Source organism: Trichogramma pretiosum, unplaced genomic scaffold (genome assembly GCF_000599845.2).
Source record: "Trichogramma pretiosum strain Unisexual culture from Peru unplaced genomic scaffold, Tpre_2.0 scaffold67, whole genome shotgun sequence".
In the NCBI taxonomy this organism is placed as follows: domain Eukaryota; kingdom Metazoa; phylum Arthropoda; class Insecta; order Hymenoptera; family Trichogrammatidae; genus Trichogramma; species Trichogramma pretiosum.
In genome coordinates this window covers 352,751-379,690 of record NW_019641691.1, presented here as the reverse complement: position 1 = coordinate 379,690, position 26,940 = coordinate 352,751, and the positions used below count along the sequence as shown (strand labels likewise).

Below are 26,940 nucleotides of genomic sequence, written 5' to 3'. Positions count from 1 at the left end.
GGATCACGGAACGTCGAATACTTTTACATGTTCCATACCGATCGGTTTCGTGTTCCAATGGACACAATTAGTCCACGAACTCACCTACAGTAGCACTGCCTCGATGCAATAGTGGTCAGTGCGCTGGCGCGCAGGGATAAAAGATGCCACTTTCGTCTCCGATAGCAGGGAAGGAAAATGTAACTTTAGGTAAGAGGAAAAAAATAATTAATTTATGAAACAAGTATTGTATTGATTCAAACATTTACTAACAGTACAAATCTATATAATTTTTTCTGAATTAAACCTGCAATTCCATGTCAAACTGAGTAATACCAAAATATTTCACTAACTGATTTTCTGGTAAAACCTTTTTCATCGAGTTCTGAATACTAAGAATGCAATTTTCTTGGAGAAGCTTAAAAAATCGATCCAACTCGTCGCTTTGAAATGATTTTTGCTAGGAGAATAATAAGTATAATTAGAAAAAATTTATGTTTAATTCACAATACAAGACGAAATTTAATATTACCTTAATTTGTTTAGTTTTTTCTTGGATAGTACATTGTAAACAGTGCGTTGATAGTTCAAGTGAATTTCTTATCTTAAGCCGCAGTACGAATGGTGTATTGAGTCTTATTGCATTAAAACTGGAAAAAATTCCATTGCAAAAGGCAGCAAATGGGTAAAGTTCTTGACAAGACGTTTTCATGTTGTCCTTGAACAGGAAAATTCATATATTAACAAACAAGAATTCTTAAATAACATTATAAAATTAAGAACAATTCAGTTTGGAGTAAATAGTGTACCTAATTTTAAGTAGCCTATAATGCACCTGTAATTGTGTATTAACTAATAGTGGGCACCGATAATTCTTTTATAATCCCTCATTGTCACCAGCCAGAATAAAATCAATCTACTTATTTATTAAAGTGGCATCTCCTGACGTTACACATCTAAAAATTGCTTATTTTTGCTATTTTAGCATCTAGACACTGTGTACAATGTTCAGATCAAAGTTTTTGAGGTGTGTGAGGATCGAATATTGATTCCACGTGGATCATATAAAAAATATACGTACGTAAGCCTCGGGGATTTATGAAATATACGCGTTGATTTTTGATGAACCCACGAGGCTTTCCACGGAAATCCTCGTTGATTTTTGATTCAACCACACGGCTTTCCACAGAAATCCTCGTGAATACACAGAAGCCCTAGTTGATATACGGAAATCCTCATGGATATTCGATTATACACGAGGTTTTTTGTGGTAAAATCTTCGAGGATTTCAAGTGGAAAAAAATCGTCAGGTGATTTTTTTTTATTTTTAATTAAAAATTGTCAATAATTTTCGAAATTATTTACTTAATAATTTAGAGTATATGTACTAGTAACTTTAGAGAAGTGACAAAGTTCCCCGAGACCTTGGCCTAATTAATTATTATAGATAATAGAGTAAAACGTAAGGTAAGGCAGAACTTTGGTAAAGAAGTATGGAAAAGAAGTATAAGAATGGTAAAACAAAGGTACCGGCGCAGGCATAGCTGTTATGATTGGGGCATTCGATGCGTGGACACCATACTGAAAAAAGAGACGTAGCTAGCTATTAGTCCAGTGAAAACTTACATGAAATTGCATTTTGTTGGGGAGAGATGAATCCTTGTCTACTTTATGTTTTTGGGTGCTCTGAATTCATTGCCGATGTTATTTTTTACCTAAAACATCAGCATCAGGGTGAAAATCGAGGGTGAAAGAGTTTTTCGCTCATATCTCGCTAACGAAGCAAGCTATAGAAAAACTAATTGCACCAATCGATTCCTCGTGAAATTTTACATCGAAATACACTTTAAACTTTTCAAGTGTCAGTGCAAAATTGTTCACAATATCGAAAAATTAGTTCATAGCGGTCGGCGGTAGTGGGGTCCAGCGACGAAGGGGAAGCGACATGTATAGATATACTCGCGCGGCGCCAGTTTTTACCATGGTAAAAACCTATTGAAACCCATATTTGCTTTATTTTTCTAAATTTTATTTGAGCCTTTGCAAGCGAGCTGAACACTGAGCAATCGGGCCGTTTTGGTCATTCCCGCGAAGTGCTGGGGCAACAATAGTGTTTCGCCCCATACATTCATAATCTAGATCGAATTGGTGACTGATGTCTGTGTGTATGTATGTATGTATGTGGAACGAGATTTCTCAATAATGGGACGGTAAATGTTATTAAAATAAACTGCATTTTTTTACTGGGTCGAGGATGAAGCCCGAAAAAATTTTATTTCGATTCGTGTAATATTTTTTAAATTATTAAGATTTTTAGGTTTTTTTTTTGGAAAATTTTTATTTTTTCATTTTTTAGAAAGGATGTAGTGATTCATTGAAGTTTTTGAGCACAGATGAGAAAAGATGAGCAGTTAAACTTCAATTTAAGACCAAAAACGTTATGATTTATAGATTAATTATATAGTTATAGTGAAAATGAAAATATTATTCTTTTTTTTTTCAAATTTTGTTTTAAATTTGTACAAAGTGAAAGTGGTGTAAGTGGTTGAGATATAAGAGTAGTGATTTTAAAAACAGCAAAATTATAAGCCTATACTCTACATTTAAAAAAAACGCGAATAGAATCTTAAAAATCTTATCAATGGGAGGATTTCATCATAAAAAATGTTCTTTATTTGAAAATGAAATTGTAGATTTTTACACAGTTCAAGTAGTTTTTGAAATAAATGAGTAGTTATTTTGAAAGAAGAGCAATAAAAATTGAATCAATTGAGGCATCTGAGTTACAACAATGTAGTATCATCTGTATGATAAATATTTTTCAGTACCCAACTCGGCTTCGCCTCGGTCGCTTATTTCACGTGCCCTGGGACTTTTCTATTTTTCCCGGCCTAGGGCAGTAATATACTATTTCATCATCGAGTGCAGGAAGTCGATTTTAAGATTTTCCTGCACGGCGCAGGGTTGCTACGGCGTTGACATGGCGAGGAAATGCTACTTCCCGCACGCAGTGATGAAAAAATTATTTTACAGGAAAATTAAACCTTATGACTAAGAAAAAAAATTCGGAACATAGTATGGTAATCTAAAAATAAGCATATCCAATTATCTTCTGATAGTCATAAAATCGGCTCGTTTCTCAACCCAAGTTTTTGACTAGGGTTATAAACTAAGGAAAAGACAAAAATAAGTAAAAAGGAGCTAAAATCTTCAGTTCAAACTAAGGTAGAACTGAATCTTCTTTTCAAATATTCATAAATGAGAGTTGAGAAAAATAAAAGATACCCATTCATATATTTACGATTAAATAAAGATAGGAGGGTGTTGCACAAAGTACACTATACGGCGTTTGATTCTGCAACAACCTCCAAACGTAAACACAGCGAATTTGGGGCCTCTGCCTATGCTGGTCCGTATACTATTGTTATTATTGACGCCTGTTACACACACAGGCAGTCCGACTTCGCTGTGTTTACGTTTGGAGGTTGTTGCAGAATCAATCGCCGTATAGTGTACGCATGGGTAGTTGTCAGAGTCACTTGCATAGTGAACGCCAGACTAAGAATACGTGCTACTTATCATGCTACGATTTCCTTCAAAGAATAAAAATATTTTTGAGAAGAATCAGTATTTTTTTTATAATATTATTTTCCATTTCTGTAAATATATAATATATAATTGTAAAAAATTACTTACAAAATTAGTGATAGAGCTGCTAAGTGAGGCATAATTTTTTTCTTCGAGATACGAACTTTCCATATTTTCAATAAAAAGTTTAGTATTATCTATTATTTGTTTTTCAAATTTGGCCCCATACACTTTAACAAATATTTGAGACAATCGACAAGTAAAATCAATTCCTAATCTTCTGAATGATAAGGCAAAATAAGTGCACTGATCAAATATGTATTCCATAAAAACAACTTTGGGTAACTCACATTCTAAAATATCAAAGAATTGAATGACCTACATTTTAAAAAAGACAAAGTTTTTTTACTCTTTTTTCTAATGATTTAAGGTTTGTTTACAGCGTACCTTTTCTTCAATCCATTGGAAAAACATTGATGATATTTCGTCAAGAAAAGTGTGACTGCTGTCATCATGAAACAATGCTTTATATTGAGATATAATACCAAATAAACTCACTCTTGTGAACTCAATGACTTTCGCTAAATATTCATTTCCTTGAAAATTTTTTAAATTTCAAACACACTTTTTTGAATTATAACATAAGTGTATAGATTATGTTTACTTACGAGGTTCCAAAGAAATAGACTTCAAAGAGGACTGATACCATACATTGCGCTTTTCAATAAATCTAATACGAAGTTCTGCCTCAGTAAAAATACCAATAGCTCTTAAAAAGTTGATGAGTTGAAGACAAAGAGGAATAGACATATCTTTTTCTAATTCAACAAAAATCCAGTCGATCGTCAGGAGCCAAAAATGTTCAGTTTGGATCACGGTACTCTATAAAAAAATTAATCATGATTTTGTAAAAAGCTCTAGTATTGTAAAAATGTTTCCATAATTTGGGTAATAAATATTGCAAACGACAAAACTGAATTGTTGCTCTTTCACTAGTATTCGTTTTAGTTTGAAAAATAAAAAAACTTCGACATTTCACTTGTGGGCAAAAATTGTATTAAAGACGTATTTTGCGGTGTCTGAAAAATGCAGTAATCCACGGTTACTTTACAGAAACTCCTAACTTGGGTAGACTAAGGGCCTATATAGGTTAGGGATCAATTATCTGTGCACGTGAGGAAACATCCGAGCGCAGTTTTGTATGACAGACCAGCCTTATGGATAAAAATTTCTTTAGCTGATGGAATTATTCAACCTTAATTTGACTAGTATGATTTGTTTAGAGTAATTTGGTTCAGTGAATTAGCTTTGATTCATTTCCAAAATTTAATTTTATTTGATTAAAATGAATTCAAAAACTTAAATTGATTGATTAATCGACTTTTAAATTAGCTCTATTAGCTGTTGAATGAACGCAAAATTTGAATTTGGTAACATTGCGCTGACCGTCTGAGCATATCTCCTGGGCCGATGCGCAAGAATTTTTTAGGTAAGACTTTGCTATAAATCGGCGGAACATCGGTCGGTACATCACCTATTTATCGACGCATTACCGACTTAATAAGCGTTTCTACATGAAAAAACACAAGTGTAAAAATAATTTTCTTCAACACCCAATCCTGTCCTTAAAAAATATATTGTTTACGCTGTTAAGTCGATATTTAAAATAATTACACAGGCACACAAAGTATAAAAATCTTCAGTTACAGAGGCCAGACTTGGTGGACTTAATGTTTTTTGGGTAGCTGAATCCGAATCCGGTGTCGGTTTTTCAAAATCAGATCGATTTGAAGGTCATTTAAAGTTCAAATCATGTATAAAATATTAAAAAATCTGAAACATTTCCGATATAAGTTTTTGAAGATGCTGAATTCAAATCTGAAGTCAAATAATCTCTACGACCTTACCTGTCATTTGAAGGTCAAACTTAGAAAATTGAATAAAAATCCAAAAAAATCACATTTATCTTTTGAGGGTCGCTAAATCTCAATGAAATTTTATTTTAAGGGTAAATCTAGTAAACGCGATAAAATAACGGAAAAAATGTTGTATCGGTTTTTGGAGCGTAAAGTCGTAGAGGTCATCTGACTTCAGATTTGAGTTCAGCATCCTCGAAAATCTATACAGGAGATGTTTCATATTTTTTAAATCTTTTTTTCGTGATTTGACCTTGAAACGACCTTGAAATGACATTAAATTGATCTGATTTTCAAAAACCGACCCCGGATTCAGATACAGCGACTTAAATAACATATAGTTCACTAGGTCCGGTCTCTGGAGCTAAAGACTTTAATTTTTTTGTAAGCCCGTGTTATTGAAGATGTACGGGTGTCGGGTTACCTGAAATTTCCAACCAAGTAGTCAGGTCTGTTTTTCTGGCCAACCCGAAAGGGTTAGATGTTCACAGTAGCCTGGAACTCAATTCAACCTCCCGTACACATAATTTGTTTCATCGATAAAAAGTATGAAAATAAAGACAACTGAAGGAAATTATTAAAATACAAGAAAATAAGAAATAGAGCGAAAGAAGGTGTCTTTCTTCTATTTTGCCGTTGAAACGCGTGTAATATACATCTAAAAGGTTTAAAACGTCAATTTTTTATTTTTTTGTTTTATAATATATTTTTACGGATCGGGTCAGGATCTCACCGTCCGCATATGAGAGCTGCGGGTCTGAAGAGATTAGAGGTGGCCATGTAAACTTAAAATCTTTAATAATACTTAGACTGAATTAAAAATGGTTGTGCACAGCACAATTCCCTCCCCTCCCAATGGACCTCGTACTTTGCGAGGTTAATGAAAATACAACACGTAGTGGCCGGGCTCTTGTTAGAGGTGGCGTATTTCCTCCACATGACCTCGGCTGAGTAGACGACGCAGGCTGTGCAGTTGGCGTGGGGTCCGGGGGTGGCGTGGGCTTTGATGCAACCGTTGATTCCGTGGACGGTGCAGCTTGGTGTTCCTTAGGTTGACTCGGCTCATCCGACGTCTCATAATAGGCGGGCTTGAGCTGGTCTGTCAAGAAGCCCTTTCCGAGTCATTGACGTCGACGATGTACGTGCGGTCGTCGACTCTGAGCACGACACGGTGAGGTCCACTGTATGGCGGATCAAGCGGCTTCTTGTTCATGTCTAGGCAGCGCATGACATACTCGCATGTGCTTAGGTCCTTGAAAACGCTTATGTTGCGTGTATCTGGAGGCCGGCACAGGTCGAATCGAGGCAAAGAAGCGGCGCAATGCAACGACGAACTCGGAAGCCTTCGGCAATGTTGCATCTTGCTTGATGACGAGTTCTCCTGGGATGTGTAAGGCCGTTCCAAACACCATTTCCACCGGCGACTCCTGCAAGTCCTCCTTGAAAGCTATGCGAAGGCCCAAGAGGACAATTGGCGAGGCTGAGGTCCAAGGCGTCTCCGGCTAACACTTGAAAGCTGCTTTGAGAGTTCGGTGCAGACATTCGACCACTCCTCAGTTGGAAAAACCACAGCTTGGGACTTTAATCGGCCTCCTTGGCTCAGTGGGTATAGTTCTTGCCTGCTGATACAAGGATGTGCCGTAGGGCGTGGGTTCGATCCCCACTGGGCAAATTTTCGATCGCGTTTTTTCGCCTGGTGTGGTGGAGCCCGTGGCCAAGGTGGAGCGGGTACCACTCAAAAAGAAGACCCGGGCTATGTCATCAGCCTCCGTAGCGTTAAAAACCCCGATCACTGTGCGAGCTGGAAACGAAGAGGATAACCATAAGTAGGAGTCCGAGACGAGTACTCACAAGGCTGGCGATAGACGGGGAACACAACAATAACATGATGAAGTCAAAAGCGAGAACCACACTCACAAGAGGGCGCCGAATGCGGGAGCTTAGGCTCGTTGGGTGACGCATGATGGCGCTTGAAGCGAAAACCACACTCACAAGACGACAACAGAAAGGAGTATCAGAAACTCACCGGAACTTGGAGAGTAGCGCCGGAAGCGAGAACCACACTTGCAAGATGGCACTGGGCAGCGAGTTCTAATACTTAACTCAGGACGAGACGCCAGCAATGTGTGACGACGCAAAAAGACGGCTCTGAAAAAGGGGATACGACAATCGAGAGATGGCATCGGAAAGGATCGGAGGTTCACCAAGTAGAAGAAGATGAGTCCCCAAACCCCTAATCGTCGCATATCACTATGCGACGGATGAGGGATGTATGGAAACGACTAATATCGAAGTAGCAGAAATGCTCAACTAACCCCGGCCTCACCGAGGCAATGCCTAGCGGCGGTTACCAGTGAGTGTCCGAATGAGGTGAAGTAGAAAAAAAAACAGCTTGGGCCGGTACGCAAGAAAGCGGGCAGCCTGCAATTGCTAACAGCGCCGACCCCCTGTTAAGCGAGACTTCTTCAGGCGCCGAAGTCGCCACAAGTGTGGTGTAGTCTGACACTACTCAGTAATCAGTAAATAAAAATGGTCTTTTAAGAAGATTTACAAGAATATAATCAGATCCTAAGCCAATTGGGACCTTGGGTATCCAATTATGGGGTACGGGCTGTCAAATGTCAACATTGTCGAAAAATTCCAATCCAGAACATTGTGGCGTGTGGTTAATGCACCATGGTATGTCATTATTCAAAATATTAAAAAGTATGTCTCGATTTAGCTACCTGAGACTCATCTTCGATTGGCTGTAGGTGTTCAGCTAATCTCTTATACGTCAAGTGCGTCTTATCTGTGTTTTTTGGTTCTAATGCTACTCTGTTTTGTACACATCCTGTGGCGAGAATATCTAGTGTATACGAAGACTTTAGGTTTGTTCTACTGATGTTTCATCTTCAAGTATTCTTTCGTCTGTCAGGATATGCTTTAATAGAAGAGATATCTTATAGGCTTGCTCGATGTGTCATGTCGTAGTTCTGTCGGAGTGTCATCATGCCGGTGCCAGTTGTATCAATTTCATATCGATCATATGCTCGTACATTTTCATCATTTCCTCGTGTTGATTTGTTGTTCTTTTTTTGAAGTTCTTGGACCCTATAGCGTGTGGAAAGTGTCAACGGCTGCTCTTGTTGAGAGTAATTATTACTTGTGTTTGAAAAAATAAACATGGGGCTACGAAACGCCAGAGTGTTTTAATAATTTTTAGCTTATTGATTTTAAATCAATTTGAATAAATAAGGCTACAGATTGTCCCCAATTACAACCTGGTCTTGTAATTTAGAGAATTTCTCTAATCTAGATTTTTATGTGGGGCATCAAACAGGCAACCTGGTGCAAGATTTAGAAAAAAAAACAATTATTCATAGAAATTATCATCAAGTCCTAAATTTTAAAAATGAGCAATATACGTTATTCGTATTAATTTATCTTTTAAAGAAGAAAATCGTCTTTTATTCAGCTAAAACTTGAAAAGTCTAGTATTCACGCTGCTTCGATGCATGATTTTTTTTGAAAAAAAGTCGTAAAAAAATAGAAAACTTACCATTAATAAAGTTGTATCTTGAAATCTTATCCCAATATTTTTCACGTAATATGAAAGTTCCAGTGCTTCTTGACATAATTTTTTGTTTAAACATGATCTCATAAGAAATGGTAATTCTAAAATATTTTGAAGCCTCATAGTTTTCGTTACAGAATATCGATGTACTTTTTTCATAACTTTTAAATTTTCTAAATTTTCACAATAAAGTTTACATTCATCCACAAAGTAAGGTATATTATCAGATACAATACTTAAATCCTCATTAGCTAAGCTCATCTAGAAATTAATTAAAAATGTGATTAATATTTCAATTCTGTGCATCTATACGAAAAAATTTTACGTAAACTATAAAATTTAGAACGAGAAAATGAAATAATGAAAATGACTAAGCCAATCGACTTTTTTATGACATTTAAATCGAATGGGACTGGAACTAAATGTTTTGAATATAATAAATTTTTCTCTCGTAGTCTTAAAGAAAGTCGCTATTAAAAGTCAATTTTCAAAAATTGATCAGAAACTAAAGTAGGTTTTGGTATTTTATGAGCTAGCCTCAATAGCGTCTATAGTTTTGTGCTTCTATACGTGTTTATATTATTTGCTATAAATTATGTCACATTTTTTATATGTGCGTTTAGTGGATTTCCAATGAGAAAGAAACTAAGCAATTTCGCTCATACGGATCATGCAGACACCGTTCTAGGACACCTAAATGTCACTAACTTACTATTAAGCATACAGTTGTTCTATAAAACGAATGCAATTAAAATAAAAATATGAAATTAAAAATTTTTTTACATTTCCTATTTTATAAGTGAATTTAATTGTAATCTACAGTATGTACTTTAGATAATGATAAACACTATGAAAATGATTAAATAAAAATATTTTTTTTTTAATCAACTTACTGTTTTTAAAATCTTTCTAGAATATTTTTTGGAATTGATGAATGGTTCATAATTGTTTATTACCAATTTCCTTATTTCATTGAAAAGAACTTTTTTTTTCTCATGTAATTCAATGGACTCTTGACCTTTAGAAAAATCAATAGTATTACAAATGAATAACTTAATCAATGCAAGTTATACTCACGTAAAAACGTCTTATTAGTAGCTCCAATGGCTAACAAGTAATTGAATAAATCCATAGGATCCTCTCTGGACTCTGTAATATATGCAGATTAGTTATTTATGTAACAAGTGTCCAAAAGGCGTTTTTGGGCACGAGTGTGCGGAAAAAGACACGAGTGCCGACTATGCCGGCTCGAGTAGGTGTTTTTTGCGCACACTGTGCGTAAAAAGCTGGGCACGTGTTGCATACAAAATTTTATGCAATAGTATGACGAAAAATGTCTTTTTTCGCACATTTTTTAGTGCCCAAAAAGCGTTTTTGGACACTTGTGTGCGGTAAAATGCCCCATTTTGGACACGGGTGTGCGCTAAAACGACTCATTTAAATGAACGTATTTTTCGCCTACTATTGCATAAAATTTTGTATGCAACACGTGCCCAGATTTTTGCGCACAGTGTGCGGAAAAAACACCAACTCGTGCTGGCGTGGCCGGCACTCGTGTCTTTTTCCGCACACTCGTGCCCAAAAACGCCTTTTGGGCAATTGTTACATAAATAACTATTATTGTCAGTTTAAATGTAAAAAAAATAATTATTCAGCTAATTTCATAAAGCGTTTAATTTTTTACTGTCCCAATAAAAATGATTTTAGCTAAAAAAAAATTAGTGACCCCAATAGCTAGATAATGTTTTTCGAAAGAAATGTTGTAAATGTGTTTTCATGTGAAAAAGTTAAGGTGGCTCATCAGTAAAACGGGTCAACAACAGATGATTATAGAAATTGGCAGAAATATCATTTAAAGTGACCTTGGTATGTTGTCAAAATTTCAGCATGGGTTACCGTACCAAAGTTTGAGAACGAAGCCGTTGAAAATAGCAAATTTAACATGGGCTCTTATGGGAGGCTATCATAATTTCATACATTTTACGATATAAATAAATCAATATAAATTAATGTGAATATCACAGCATGTATGGTACAAAATCAAGTATTTATTGAAAAGGTAAATCGCGGAAATTACTATTGCTGAAAGTTACAAAGTGTATTAATTAATTATCTTGAGTTGAATGGCGATTCTTGTGTTTGCTCGCTGATTACTCTCGTAAGAGGCTTTATTAAGCGTCGCAAACTGTGGAGCTAACGGATGGTGTGATGAAATAGAAAAATAGTGTGCACCCGTTTACCTTGATTGGCGCCGTGGTGCACGGGTCTGCTGATGTGATGAGAGAAAACGTGAGATTTTGCGCCGCGCGGGATACTGCGTGCGGAAACAGCTGCCACACGGGCCGAAATGTCACGTTTTTACACGTTCATCGCTGGGTTTCATTAAGTAATAATCATTTGCACACTCTGAAATCTTGCATATCGATAGGATATTTCCTCAGCTTTCGATTGGGACTATTTTAAAAAATCTTAAAAATGCCATTTTCGATGTCTAAACTAAAAGTTAGAGGGGTTCCGATTCGAAAAATTAATGTTTAAACAAACAAAATGGTGGTCGGAACGCGAAAAAATGAAAAAAAAACTTCTAGAATTTTTAAGGTAAAAACGAAGGACTTGAGGAAAAAATTTTATGGAACAAAAAGTGTTTAGAATTGATCAAAGAATACGTGTGATTTTTTTTCAGAATTTTCGGAGCGATTTTTGGATTTTTGGATATGACCATTTTTCCGAAAATCCAAAAATGGTTCCAAAAATTCTGAAAAAAATCGAGCGTGTTTTTTGAATAATTTTAAAAACTTTTTGTTCTATAACTTTTTCTCGCAAAGTTGATGGTTATCGAGTTAAAAATTTTTGAACGTTCGGTTTCATTTTCGATTTTTGATATTGGCTTTTATTCAAGTAACTCATAGAAATACAGTGAAATCTCTCTAAAGCGGACACTTTTAGAATCTAATGATACATGCGATGATATATTATACACTCTTTCTATGTTTACAGTTTTTTTAAGTGTACGCCATTCAGAGATTTTTCTGAATTAATTTACCTGCAAGGCCACGCAGAAATGATAAATTTTCAGAATCTCTTGATTGTCTCGCCATCACCGCAACTTTTGCTGAAATCAAAGTAAAAAACCTGTAATAGATGAAATTCGAAAATTAAACTTTAAATTTTAAATTTTAAAATTAATAGATTTATAAGATGGCAGATATATTTAGGTTTACCAACAAATAAGAAACACAACATAGCACAGTTCAATATTATTCTCAAATTATTTTATTTGAAATTCTTTTGATACAAGGGCTGACGAAGCCTCAACTAAAAATCCATACTTAATATCGAATTTGATGTCTTAAAAAAACGCGTAATTTAAAAGTATTCGTATAATATATTTATTAACGGGAAATTGAATCAACGTGAATTAATAAAAAGTGGTTTTTATACACTACGATCTATGACTAATGAGTGGAGACATGTTTGTGAAGCTATATAAAGACTTGGTCGACCAACGCGCCTGAACGCGCGAGCTCATTTTTCACGGATTCACTCGACTAACCAAGAAGCTATAAGAAGTTTCTCATCGATAACCTTCTCTCACTTATGGGGTCTACCTCTTAGTCGTTTTTAAAAAACTGAATTTTTTATGCCTTTTTGAATTGCTTATACTCTTAATAATCTCCTAAATTTTGGTTCAGAAATCCAAATCTCGACTGGTGCAATCGCCGTCGAATTACTTCTTTGGTCCAAGAGGACAAGTGTTTCATTACACATTTTTTCTCAAAGTTCCATCGACACTCAGCTTCGAACCAGCTTTTCAAATAATACATCGACGGTATTTGCACTGACTAAAATTGCTGCGACGCACGACCATCCTTTCTTAATGTCTTATAATATTAGTATCGATAATGGTGTCACAGTGAAAAAAAAAATTTTTCATTTTTATCGATCCATCATGATAAGACAAAAATCATTGGCGTCGATAATTCATAAATGGGCATTCGATGGTAAATGCAACCCACATTTTCAATAATATGTTACTCTATTTTATCTTTTCACTATTTAAAAGTCAAAAAACACAATCGAACCTGCGGAGGGGAACTTGTCTATTATTGTGGCCGGTGTTGCTAAAGCCGTTTTGCACGCTGTAGCGTCAAAATTAATTTTTTCAAATAAGTAAAAATAAATCATTTTGGGAAAGCGATGAGAGTTTTTGTTAATATTTTTTCCACAAACATCGTCGAAAAAAATGTATTAACAAGTAGCTTCCTCATACTTTTTTTTAACTTAATAATAATTCGGAAATATTAATATCATCTTTTCTAATTTTTTTCACAAAACAGTTTCAATCAAAAATTATTTCTGTTTGTGGAATCAATTGCCGATGTTCTTCTATTCTTTGATATATAAGTTTTATCGAATTTTTTTCACGATGACGTAACAATTAAGGTAGTTCCCTCAAAAACAAAATAGTTTTTATACCAGCGGCCCGAAAGTGACTACTTCCCTGCCACTGCGCAAAGAGAGAAGAGCGATTATCGGGCCACTGTGCATACAATAATAGTATACAGTATTTCCAATAGTAATATACTATTGGAAATATTAATATCATCATTTCTAATTTGTTCACAAAACAGTTTCAATCATAAAAGAAAAAAAAAATAATTTTAAAAATCGAAAAAGAAAAAATTTTTTTGTTCGTTTATCGCTAAATCAAATTTTCTGGCTTCATCCTTAATCCTTCCATAAACAATGTTTTGACACATCATAAATTTTGAGTACGAAACAACACAAAACTAAGAAAGAAAAAAATCATAAAAACCAAATTTCATTTTCAAAACGTAAATTTTTAAACTTACGGTGAATCTTAAAACTTTTTATCTTAAATCAAAGGTTAAAAGCTCTGCCTTAAAAAAAAATATTACTTTTATTCAAAAAAACCAGTTGGTTTTAGAACAAATATGACAAAACTAAAAAATACATGAAAAAAAATTTTTGTTTCTCGAAAATCCCTCATAACTTTTTAAATACTTAACGCAGAACTAAAAATGATGTTTCGGCTTCTTCCTTACGTCAAAACGAATAAAATGAGACATCTACAGTAACGATACAAACTACCGTCATCGAGATATTACTGCGCATATCCCAACACACACACACATCGGCCTCCTTGGCTCAATGGGTATAGTTCTTGCCTGCTGATACAGGGTGTGCCGTAGGTCGTGGGTTCGATCCCCACTTGGCGAATTTGCGAGGTTCGTTTTTCCACATGGTGTGGTCGAGCCTGTGCCCGAGGTGGAGCGGGTATCACTCAAAAAGAAGACCCGGGCTATGTCATCAGCCTCCGAAGCGGTAAAAAAACCCCGATCATTGTGCGAGCTGGAAGCGATAAGATAACCATAAGTAGGAGCCCGAGGCGAGGACTCACAAGGCTGGCAATAGATGGAGCACAACACTCCCATGATCAGCACGCACGATGGCGCCTGAAGCGAGAACCACACTCACAAGATGACAACAGAAAAAAGGAGGAGTATCAAAAACTCACCGAGACTCATAGGGTAGCGCCGGAAGCGAGAACCACACTCGCAAGATAGCACTTGACAGCGAGTTCTAAAAAGAGATGTCCAACTCAGAAGGAGATGCCAGCAATGTGTGACCACGCAGTAGACGGCTCTGAAAAAGGGGATACGACAATCGACGATGGCATCGTGCAGGATCGGAGGTTCACCAAGCAGAAAGAAGATGAGTCCCCAAACCCCTAATTGTCGCATATCACTATGCAGAAATGCTCAACTAATCCCGGCCTCACCGAAGCAATGCCTAACGGCGGATACCTGTGAGTGTCCGAATGGGGTGGAGTAGACAAAAAAAAAAACACACGCACACACATACAGACATGTACGTGTCAGCAATTCGATCTAGTTTTAGAATATATATGTAAAAGTACTGTACGATTATTAGTTATGAAAGTCGAAAATAGGTCGGTCACAAAGTTTCCTCTATGAGGAAGCAAAAACTTTCTAAAAAAATTGGTGTTAACAGTTTTTTTTTAAAATTGTTTTCTCACATGTAACTTTCATGGGTTATTTATTTAAAAATTGTCTTCTTATCGCATTAATCAGTGTACTTTCATCAATTTCATACAATTCCCTTTCATTTGATGTAAATAACATATAGTCATAAGTGTCTCTAACTATTTTTAATTTGACTTCCAAAAGTGTACACTTTATCGTGGACATACGATAAAATGTACCGTTCATATAGCGTCTGATATAATTGATTATCTTTGTCGCTAATGTGAAAATGCTTCCATCTTCGTCTATTTTGATCGTACCGAGACGAATTTTTTTCTTATTTCGTAGAAATGTTGTCCTCTTTAAATCCATTTTTATTATGTATAGGCTTAAGTCAATGTCGAGTTACCGGTAGTGTTTGAGCGCAACGCTAAAAATTACTGAAAAAAATTGATTGTTTAAACGTGTACCCGTACTACAGTAATTTTTTGTTTATAAAAATCTAATATGAACCATTAAAAAGTACTCTTTTCAACGAGTAATTTAAAAAAAATAGAGCTCTGAAAGACTATTTTCGCACCCTGTAGATCGTTTTGAAGGTACCATTGAAAGTACGCAAAATACCCGAAAATCGAGTCTATTTCAGTTAAACGAGGAATTTTACGTACTTTAAATGGTACTTTTAAAACGATCTACAAGGTACAAAAATAGTCTTACAGTGCTTTATTTTTTTCAAATTACTTGTTGAAAAGAGTACTTTTCAATGGTTCGTGTTAGATTTTTATAAACAAATTACTGTAGTATGGGTACAGGTTCAAACAATCAATTTTCTTTCAGTAATTTTTAGTGTTGCGCTCAAACACTACTGATCACTCGAGTCTTTTGACAGGGCGAGCGGTTAAAAAGAATGATCATAGCTCGAGATATTTATTTCCACGGAGGTGACAGTTTTTTTGACACACGTAAATTTTCCAATAGAATCATTATGAACCCGCAACCTACACTAATCGAAAGCTGGGTTATAATACTTGACATTTACGTATCTAGGGACATCAAAAATGAGTTAGAGACCCAAAGCAGGCGGTATATTTGAAATTATTCAGAAGCATGATTAAAATCCAAGACATTTTTCAATTGTGTGGGAAATTTTTTAAAACATTTTTCAGGGCCCTATGATAGACTTAAACTTTACTTTAGATGTATAGAAGCTGGTCTCGTAGTTATTATAAGGTCAGGTGCTTATGAGAATGCATGGTAAATGCAAGTAGAGTTGATTTTGTGACCTAGACATGCCACGGTGGTGACATTTGGCATGTATATCTTCACGGCAAATTTAACTGGCACTAAAAAATTGAAATATTTATGTCCAATCATGAAGATTACAACCATATCAAATGAACGACCGAGCCAGTTTTGGCTCATCTTCACTAGTTTAAGATCATGGCATGTCGACATGCAAAATGCAAACTTCGGGAGAATCAACCATATAGTTATGGTAGAAATACCAACATGGTAGGAAAATAAAATTGTTATTAATATCTCTATTACATCCTCTATAAAATAAGCCCAATAAAATATTTTTTTTACTTAAATTACAATAAAGTATTCTTTAAATCACTGGAAAAAAATCAAAAATAGTCATTGGATTAAAAAATTTAAAATTATTATTTCATGAGTTACATAGTAGTGATTCCATTAAAATAAATATAACTATTATATTAAATTTGCGATGATATAAGATGGAATATTTAGTATTTTAACAAGAAAACTCCTCACTATACTTTTGTCAAATATATTAAAAGAATAATTGAATTTTAAACACCAGGAATGTACAAGATATAAACTTTTGATACTTATTTATCAAATTTATTGAATGCTTCGATATTTAATAGGAAGTCTTTTTAACCTTACAATTTTTCTTATATTTATAATACTAATTATTTATCTTTTTTCCAAATCTAATTATGTAATAGATGTAGCACTTATTATCATAAATAATTTAGCTACCATGGTTTGTTAAAAAAATTGACACAAAGTACTCTTACAAGATATAATTAACTACAGTTGATGCAAAATTTGAGTAAATATAAATTTTGTTTGACAAAAATTTTAATATAATAATAATTGATGTACCATAATATCAATAAACATAATAAAAGTGACTTTTGTAATGTTTTAAATGATATCTAGCAAAGTATATCATTTGACATTCTCATGATTACTAAATGATTAAAAAATAAATTAGTAACAGTTTCATCAAATATTAGAATTTAATAATTTGGTAGTATTAGAATCTAGTATTAGAATCTAAATAGCTATTTTTGTATAATATCAATAATCTTGTTACTTGATTCAAACTTAAATTTATATGAAATTCAAAGTATTAAATTTTAAAACTTTTTTTATCAATGCAATAAAACATTGCTCAATTTGTGCAATTCAGTAATAATAAAATTTATTGATGTATATTTACAAATATGTAGAAAGAAAAAATTAAAAAATAAATGTCATACCTTCATATATATTATTAAACCAATGTTTTACAAGTAATCTGTATACTTAGAAGACTCTAAGAACTAATTACTTCTTTCAACCTCTATAATAGTTTAGCAAGTGATGTTCAAAAAGAATTTTGCTAGTTATAACTATATATTATTCCATTATATATATTATTCCATTATACAGCTAAATGTAATCATATTTATATTTATTCCCTCATTTATTATAAGTTAAAATAAATTCACCACATATATTTACACAGCGATGAATAGTTTTTATAATTATTATTTCATTCTTTTATAATCACATTTAAAACATGAATAATCATTATTAGAAATTAAGTATAATCAGCTATCCTATAACATAGTTGATTGATTCAAAATGTCATTGTAGTCGAAAAATGACCAAATTAGACATATGTGGATGTAAAAAAAATTATGGTCGCAATTTTAGATCAAATTTAAAATTCATGTTCTTCTTAAGGAGATCCGTACTCCAGCAAATGATTCAATTTTCAAACAAGTTTACTGAAACTTCTTCTCACAATATTTCTCTAAAAAGCTCTGTGGGAACCTTAATTTTGATATTCTTAAGATTCCCCCATGGAGCCTTTTAAAGAAATTCAGTAGAAGTTTCAGAAAATGTGTTTGAAAATTTGAATTTTGGGCTGTGGTACAAATCACCTTAATACCTCAATTAGTACAATTTCAAAAATAGTGCACAATGTATTGCTCTTTGACTTTTGTTTTGAATATTTGCTAATACGAATTTTTTCATTAATGTTTAATGTTATGGTATTTTCATAGATTTCAATAGATTAAAAAAAAATATTTAAAAATTTTTCAAACCTTCATCGACTTTCTCAATAGAATAGGTTTATGCATAGGGGTTTTTAAATGTATGGAAATCAATTTTAAGGATTACAGAAGGTACTTGTAAATAAATGTAACTAAATAGGTTAAGAAATGGGCACACATTTAAATCACCAACTATAGTATATAAACTGCACTATTGTGAACTCGCTTGGCTCCTTACAGTCGATATAGGGAATGAACAAGGAACATTGAATAAAAAATGAATAAATGTTGTTAAATTAACTGTGATGGTAAGTTTTCGTAACATAATTTTTTGCGTGTGAAATAGTCAAAAGTATTAAAAATTTAATGACTCACAATTTTGCAGTTTTATAGAAATAGAAAGTGAAATCTTATTATCGATTAATTAATTATTCACGATCCTTTATCCTAAACTCTGCATGTACTCATGAAATTTGATATTTTCCTAATGCCAGAAATGATATGAAATATGACGTAGGTTTTTTATCAAGTCACGTCATGTTCTTTAACGATAAAAACTAGATCTGAAACAAATCTATAAATCATTGTCCATAAAGTGACAGGAAAATGATCAATGTGATTTATCTCTTGAAATATCACGAGAGATGTTGAGTTTAATGAGAAATATCAGATTTTTCAAATGAATAATTTAATTGAATAATTATTCAAAGACATTTCCAATTAAGAATTAAATTTAAATTTTTAAATTTTAATTTATTGATAAAAATTGTTATATAGTATATTTAAAAACTCCCAGTTCTGATTATCCCAAAATTGATTATCAGTGAATGGTAAATAACATATTGAATTTATACTGCTTTATATTGACCCTGTGCGTCACCCGCGGCGCCCCCACTTTGAAAACATTTCCCATGTTATTTCTTATGAGAAGAAATTTAGTTCGGTGAGTGGCGCTGGCATAATCCTTTATAAAAATGTCCTTAGGCTGCGTTCATAGTCATCAGGTACAGTCACAAATCGACCAGCTGATTTTACTGGAGGCCAAACAAAGCGACCCCCCCTATACTTTACATGTTAAAGTTGGTTAGTAAAAGTACTTGTAATTAGTTAATTAACGTGCAGTAAAAAAATAAACAAAAATTATCTGGAGAAAGCGGAAATCCTTGTGTATCGAAATATCGAAGCGGTTTTTAGTTAAAGTCTTTAGTTTGTAAATAAAAAAATATTGAAATTTCGGCTTTTTTGTCTGTGATATTGTCGATAAACTATAATGAAATAGTTATTAAAAGTGGTTTTTTGGGTTGTAATATAAGTTCTCAAGCGGGGAAGTTTTTATTCTTTCAAATTACCAACGAAAAACCCAGAAATAATCGTAATTAAGAATATTATCTTTCCACCAACAGCAGACTTGGGTTAGAAGAAGATTGCGAGATCATTCTCATAATTTTTCGAAATTACGATTGTTTCTTGGTGAATCGGGCATTGATAAAACGTAGATTGGACATGGATACCACATGAATCAAATAAATTGTAAACGTAGGTAGGCCACGTGGATTGACAAAATACCTATGTAGATTTTCGATTAATCCGCGTGCAATTTTGCTAGAATTTCCCTAGCTGAAAATCGGTTGGGGGACATTTGTTATGAAATTGTCTTTATGAATTTTTTTTTATAAAGTTATTTTTCAATTATATACAGTTTTATACAATCATTCTTTTATTATATAAAATCTTATAAAAATCATATTTTATAATATAAACTTTTGTAAAATCCTTTTTTGAAGAGCCAAAAATTTTCATTTTCTATATCGAGTTAAAAACATTCAAACGAAAAATTGCAGAGAACGAAACGTCGTAAAATTGGTCAACGAACACGAAAAAAATATTTTCAGAATTTTTTGAGAACTTTTTTTCGGCACGTTTTAAATATTACCTTTTGGACTCATATGGGTAAAAACGCGAGTAATGCCCCAGAGCCACGCGCGGGCAGCGAAAACGGCCGGATTGCTCAGTTTTTGACTCGCTTGCAAAGGGTTCAATAAAATTCAGAAAAATAAACCATCATAGGTTTTCAATAGGTTCATACCTCAGCTTTCCAATGGTGAGGTCGAAAATGCAAAAATATGCCTTCATAATCTAAACAAATGGACTTGAAGATAAAACACGCTGTAACTTCCAGAGTTAAACTCCGATCAACTTTCTGAGTAGCTAGATCGAAAGATCTTGCGATTTTACATCAGATGGCTTGTCTGCGGGCACGCAGACTTGCGCAGTGGGCCCGTGGACGGTCAAACGAGGACGTTCGTCGGGCTGAGCCTGGGAAGCTGCCCGCAGAGCCGTCATCCTACCGCCCACTGTGTATGCTTGACACGACCGTCAAGGTTCTTGAGAGAATTATCTGCGACCGCCTCACGACCATCACGGAGAGCCCAGGCGGCCTCTCAGACCAGCACTATGGCTTCCGGCGGGGACGATCCACGGTCGATGCCATCTAGACCATCGTCTCCACCGCCAGGAAAGCGCTCTAGGGAAACCGCTGGCTCGGTGGAACGATAGAGTACTGTGCGGTCATGACCCTGGATGTCAAAAACGCGTTCAACTCGACGCAGTGGAATAACATCCTCACCGCCCTGAGCCGAATACACACGCCAGAGTGCCTGATGAGAATCATCAATAGCTATTTCCAGTCAGGAGTCCTCAACTACAGCACGGACAACGGGCCGGAGTCCTGTAGCGTCGCGGTGGGTGTTCCACAAGGATCGGTCCTCGGTCCTACACTGTGGAATGTAATGTACGACGCCATCCTGCAGCTCGAGTTCCGGCGCGGGGTACAAATAGTCGGTTTTGCGGACGACATCGCATTGGTTGGAGTGGCCAAGCACCTGTGGCAGTTGGAAAACCAGCTTGACGCTGCCGTCAGCCAGGTACGCGAGGCGCTTAGAGATCTTAGCCTGAAAACGGCCGACCACAAGATGGAGGTCCTGCTGATTACCAAAAGGCGGCAGATGAAGTCCATCACCATCAAGGTGGGCGACTGCTATGTCAGTTCGTTCCCCCACATCCGATACATGGGCCTCTACATGGACGCCCGCCTCAATTTCAAGGCCCACTTAAAAATGGTCAGCGAGAGAGCATCGAACGTGGCGGGGGCCCTCGCACGAATCATGCCCACCATTGGAGGCCCCAGGAGCAGCAGGAGAAAGCTCTACGCCAGCGTCGTGGACTCGATCCTGCTGTACGGCGCCCCTATATGGATCTGTGCAACAGAAACACAGGCCTACTTCTGCCAAGCAGAGTCAATACACCGGCGAGCGTGCCTGCGCGTGATCAGTGGCCGTACTCATGTCTCATACGAGGCAACGTACGTCCTAGCTGGTATACCATCTCTGGCCCTCCTAGCAGATGAGCGCTCGCGGATCTACCTACGCCGCCCAGAGGACGCCAAAGAAGAAGAACGCCTCGAGACGTTGAGAAAATGGCAGGAGCAATGGGACCGGTCGACAAAAGGCTGCTGGACTCACAGGCTCATTCCGAACATCAGAGAGTGGGTCGAGAGGAAACATGGAGAAGTGAATTACCATTTCACACAACTCCTGTCCGGGCATGGCTATTTCAGGCGCCATAGCCAGCGCTACGACAACACCATCAACGCACAGTGCCCGACCTGTCCCCACATGGTGGAAGACGCAGAGCATGTGTTCTTCCACTGCCGGTGGTTCGACGAGGAAAGAAGAAGACGAAATGTCCTCTGCCAAGAAGAAATGACGCCCGAGAACATCATTGGACTCATGCTCACGAGCGAACCCAACTGGCACGTGGTGGCCTCCTTCGCTCACGCAGTCGTGATAAGACTGAGACACGAGGAAATGGCCAGAAGAAGATGACCAGACGATGCGGTAGGAAGCAGGCGGTGCGCTAACCAGCCCTCAGAAAGAGCAAACTGCTAAATCTTCCCTTCCCGCAAAGTAATGCCTAACGGCGGTCCCGCGGGGAAAAAAACAACATCAAGGAAACAAGAAAGAAGAAGATGGATCATACATAAACTATGTAGAAAGCAAGAAAAATTATTACATTGTCAAAAAATAATGTAAAAACTTTTTTATTGCAACTATTTTAAATTTTTCTTATAAAACCGATCCATCTTATGAAAAAAAACGTGCCGTAGGTTGTGGGTTTGATCCTCACTTGGCGAGTTTGCGAGGTTCGTTTTTTCGCCTCGTGTGGTCGAGCCCGTGCCCGAGGTGGAGCAGGTACCACTCAAAAAGAAGACCCGGGCTATGTCATCAGCCTCCGAAGCGGTAAAAAACCTTGATCACTGTGCGATCTGGAAGCGATAAGATAACCATAAGTAGGAGCCCGAGGCGAGGACTCACAAGGCTGGCAATAGATGGAGCACAACACTCCCATGATGAAGTCAGAAGCGAGAACACACTCACAAGAGGGCGCTGGATGCGGGGGCCTAGGCTCCTCCAGCACGCATGATGGCGCCTGAAGCGAGAACCACACTCACAAGATGTAGCCAACAGAGCAAAGGGATGGGCTTACCATCGGCTGCAGAAGCGAGAACCACACTCGCAAGATGGCACTTGACAGCGAGTTCTAAAGAAGATGTCCAACTCAGGAGGAGATGCCAGCAATGTGTGACCACGCAGTAGACGGTTCTGAAAAAGAGGATATGACAATCGACGATGGCATCGTGCAGGATCGGAGGTTCACCAAGCAGAAAGAAGATGAGTCCCTGAACCCCTAATCATCGCCTATCACTATGCGACGGATGGGGGATGTATGGAAAACAACGACTAACAGAAGTAGCAGAAATGCTCAACTAACTCCGGCCTCGCCGAAGCAATGCCTAACGGCGGTTACCGGTGAGTGTCCGAATGGGGTGGAGTAAAAAAAAAAACACTCACAACCTACCTTACCAACCAGAGGTAAGACCAGAGCCTGGTAAGATAGGAAAAAGGACACTCGCACACGAGGGGAATACCATGATGCCGCCGAACTCGCGATGAAACGACGCCGCCACCATAACTCCAACCAGAACGACATTTCTCCAATATCAGCGCAACTCTGCCTACCGAACAATCATTGGCGCTCCCTCCTTTGCCTTCCAGCCACCAAAAATCGGTGGCTTGATCACCCGACCGGTGGCTCCCCTCCCTTTTTCCTCCTCGCGCCGCCGACATCCCGACGGGTATATAAGGAGTGTAGCCCTTCGTAGCGTCGTCATTCATTCTTGAACAACCAACTCAGCATCCCCAAAGCTCTTGGCTGATCAACTTGCGAAATAGTTACAAAAACAACCTCTGCTGGACTTGAGCTTCAATAGGAGAATATCCGTGAAGGACTCGACCGCGGAGCTGGTTTGCCGACTTGATCTCGAGAGCGATTAGCGAACTTAGTCTCAGAAATAATTAACGGACATAGTCAATCGAACGAGAATATCTCGGTGCAATACCCCGCCACCTAGTGCCGGTATTCCCTCTTCCCCTTTTTGCGATCGACCCCGTGCTCGAGTGTCAACCGTGCGAGCTTCCCTCCGACCCGTAGCTCGGGCTAGATTGCCTAAAGGAAAGAGTCTCGCCACCTGAGTCTCACGACTCGCGGTTCATCGACCCTCCCCTGCAAGCTCCGACTTGCCGTTAAACGAGCGGAGCACGTGCACAGCAAATATCAACGAGTCTGTTATATTCTATTGACGTGACCTCCCTCGACGTAAGCCCTCCTCACGAGAGTCGAGGCAACGTCGACCCACCTCTCTGAAGTCATTATTTTTCATCGTCTCGCGTCATCGACACCAGGAGCACATCGACGACTTCTTCGCGTTTCAACGCGTTTATTGGGAACCGAACCCACATCGGCAGCCAAGCAGAAACATCGCATCCGTACCGACATGCATCTAAATCGCCTACGCGCTTGCGCAGAGGTCCGTCCAAGCAGAAACAAGTCTGGTACATAACAGTTTCATTTAATTCATAAACTTCTTCTCAAATTTTTATTTTTTCTTAATTATTTGATTTGTTTATTTATATGTGTTATTATTCAATTTTCTTAGCTTTTTTGTAGCATTTTATTAATTGTAAATGAATTTCGAATCATAGTATTTTGAAGGTTTTTTTTTAAATTATTCATTGATTAATTAAATTATTAACATAGCGCATTCGCACTTCATCGTTGGATATTGATGTGACATAAAAACGTCGACTTATTCAGAGAAATCATCGATGAGTCGAAATATCGTCCTAGTGCATCGAGCGATCATCGTTGCTTATTAATATAATATAATAAAAATGTCAACTTTTCTTAAAAAGTCACACACTCATAGACACATATAAAAACATGCATTTATCAATATCAGACTTGAACTCAACGTAGTCGGCAGCAGTGAAACGCAGCCATCGAAATCGATGTAGCTAGCGCGGAAGCCAATCGCAGCTCACAGCGCAAACCGATGCTGTATAGACACTTATACTACCAATTGCGCTCGTTTGGACGGACGGACGGACGCTCGTTTTTCACGGGTTTACCTCTCATGCCAAACGCCGATAAAGATGTTTCACATAAAAAGAAAATAAACTAAAAGGCAAAGATTAACAAGGAAAGTAATTTTTTTTTTAATTTTTCTTTTCTTTAACGTAGTATTTAAATTTAGATATAAGCCTTTGATCGTATAATGTTAATTTTCTGCAATAGACATAATTTTGCAAATTTGGGTCCATGTAAATTTTTATTAATTTAAATAATAGACCATGGTGCCATACCGAGTCGAAGGCCTTCTACAAGTCGACCAATACCGCTCCTGTTATTCTGCCCATATTTAGCTCCCAGTTGATGTCCGCTGTCAATTTCTGAATTGCGTGTATCGTACTGAGCCCTTCTCTAAATCTAAATTGATGCTCGGGTGTGATGTTATGTTTTTTGTTTCATTCTAAGATGTTATTTTTTATTATTCTCTCATATATCTTGCTAATGCAGGGTAGCATACTGATTGGCCTCCGGTTGTCCAGCTCAGTCGGTTGGTCTGGTTTCTTATTAACTACTATTAGTTTTGCTGTTTTCCATACGTCAGGGTAATAGCCATTGGTGCAATTATTAAAAATTATAGTATAATTTCTGATACACAGATTATTTAGCTTCTTTAAGATTATGTTTGGGATTTCGTCCTAAGCCTATGAAGTTTTTTTGCTCATGTTTTTTTAATAGTCTTTTTACCGTTTTGTAGTTAATGAACGAGAATTCAGCATTATCATCGATGTTTGGAGAGATGACTGAGTTTTCACTACTAAAGGTTCTTGGGTTGTTGGGAAGATTGAGTTTAGATTAGTTAAATCATTTATTGTGTTTTTGACTTTTTTATTCATTACTTTTTCCAGCGTCGATATTTACTGCAAATGCCTTAAGTCAAAAGTAAAATATATAACAGCAGTCTCATCCTTTTCATCGTAATCATATTTTATAGTATAAGGGTAGCCTCCTTGTTGAACACACTGGTCATGACTATCGAGGTACGGGTTCAAGGCATCGCTTAAAGTCTTATCAAGACCAAAACCATACTACGAGTACAAATGAAAAAAAAGTTGAAAAAAAAGCCGGAATATTACAAGCTACTTTCTATTATACTTAAAACATCATTGTTGTTGAATGGATTTGCTTTGAAATTTATCAAATTTACGTCCAAAATTCCATTTTTATAAAAGCCAAAGGTGCTAAGCGATATAAATCGTTGAACATCATTCTGAAAAGAGTTAAATAATGTCATAAATCTAGAGTGATGAAAGGATAAATGGTAATATAACAAACATACTTTGATGTCAAATTGGTTTTTTATAAAATCATCATTTATGTACCAAAGATTTTGATTATTGAAAAATGCATATTTTGAATGTACCAATGCTAAGATGTCTTGTTTTTTTATCACATTATCAAATGTCAATAATTCATAGCATCACAAACTCACCACTGAAGGGTAAAATTATATCATTTATAGAAACAGCACCAGATTGAGTTTCACTACGGAAATCAATTCTGCACAGCAGAGTAAATAAATTTTAGAGATTAATTTAGTGACTGCAGATTCAACATACGATGGTTTTATAATGTCACAGTCACCTGCTACCATCGCCAAAACAACACCATAAAATACATTGCGAAGAACTACACTACATATACCAAACAAAACAACCCATGTTTCAGGAGGCTGACAAAATCAGAGAAGACGCAAGCGTCAATCTGACAGCTCCCCTCGCCTGGCTTAACGCAGCTGACGCCGTTTGTCTGCTCCCTCCGAGTGCTCCGACTCCCCTTTTTTTATTACCAACGCAATCAAAAAACACCCACAACAGCAGCTCCGACAAAATGGCTCGTTTCTTTTTTCTTCGATATCATTCCATCAATTTAACATATATTATTATCAATAAAAACACCTTTAACCATTGAAGTTGAGAACATTTGTTTATTCAATTTACATTACAGGAATGAGTTTGATCGTTTGCTTTTTAATCTAATTACAGGCTTATGCAACAATTTTTTGCAATAATTTTTTTTTTATTTAACTTTTTATTTTAATGAAACAGCTTATCTAGTCGTATGTAGAAGTA

General features: G+C 36.4%; 1 protein-coding gene across 4 annotated transcripts; it reads right to left on the bottom strand.

Annotated features, from left to right (window-relative positions):
* Positions 1-249: 249 nt before the first annotated feature.
* Positions 250-18,778, bottom strand: LOC106657911 (conserved oligomeric Golgi complex subunit 8). 4 transcript variants are annotated; one of them, XM_014379613.2, is made up of 10 exons: positions 18,719-18,778; positions 12,083-12,171; positions 10,117-10,188; positions 9,933-10,057; positions 9,025-9,300; positions 4,236-4,449; positions 4,015-4,163; positions 3,676-3,945; positions 512-697; positions 250-439 (listed from the first exon to the last, which is right to left on the bottom strand). In XM_014379613.2, the coding sequence occupies exons 2-10, from the start codon at positions 12,135-12,137 to the stop codon at positions 281-283; spliced, it is 1,506 nt and encodes a 501-aa protein (XP_014235099.1). In that variant the 5' UTR covers positions 12,138-12,171; positions 18,719-18,778; the 3' UTR covers positions 250-280. The 4 variants fall into 4 exon arrangements, with proteins under 4 accessions (XP_014235099.1, XP_014235098.1, XP_014235097.1 ...); XM_014379612.2 differs by lacking the exon at positions 18,719-18,778 and adding an exon at positions 18,395-18,528; XM_014379611.2 differs by lacking the exon at positions 18,719-18,778 and adding an exon at positions 18,395-18,528 and having other exon boundaries at positions 12,083-12,151.
* Between the last annotated feature and the right edge of the window lie 8,162 nt (positions 18,779-26,940).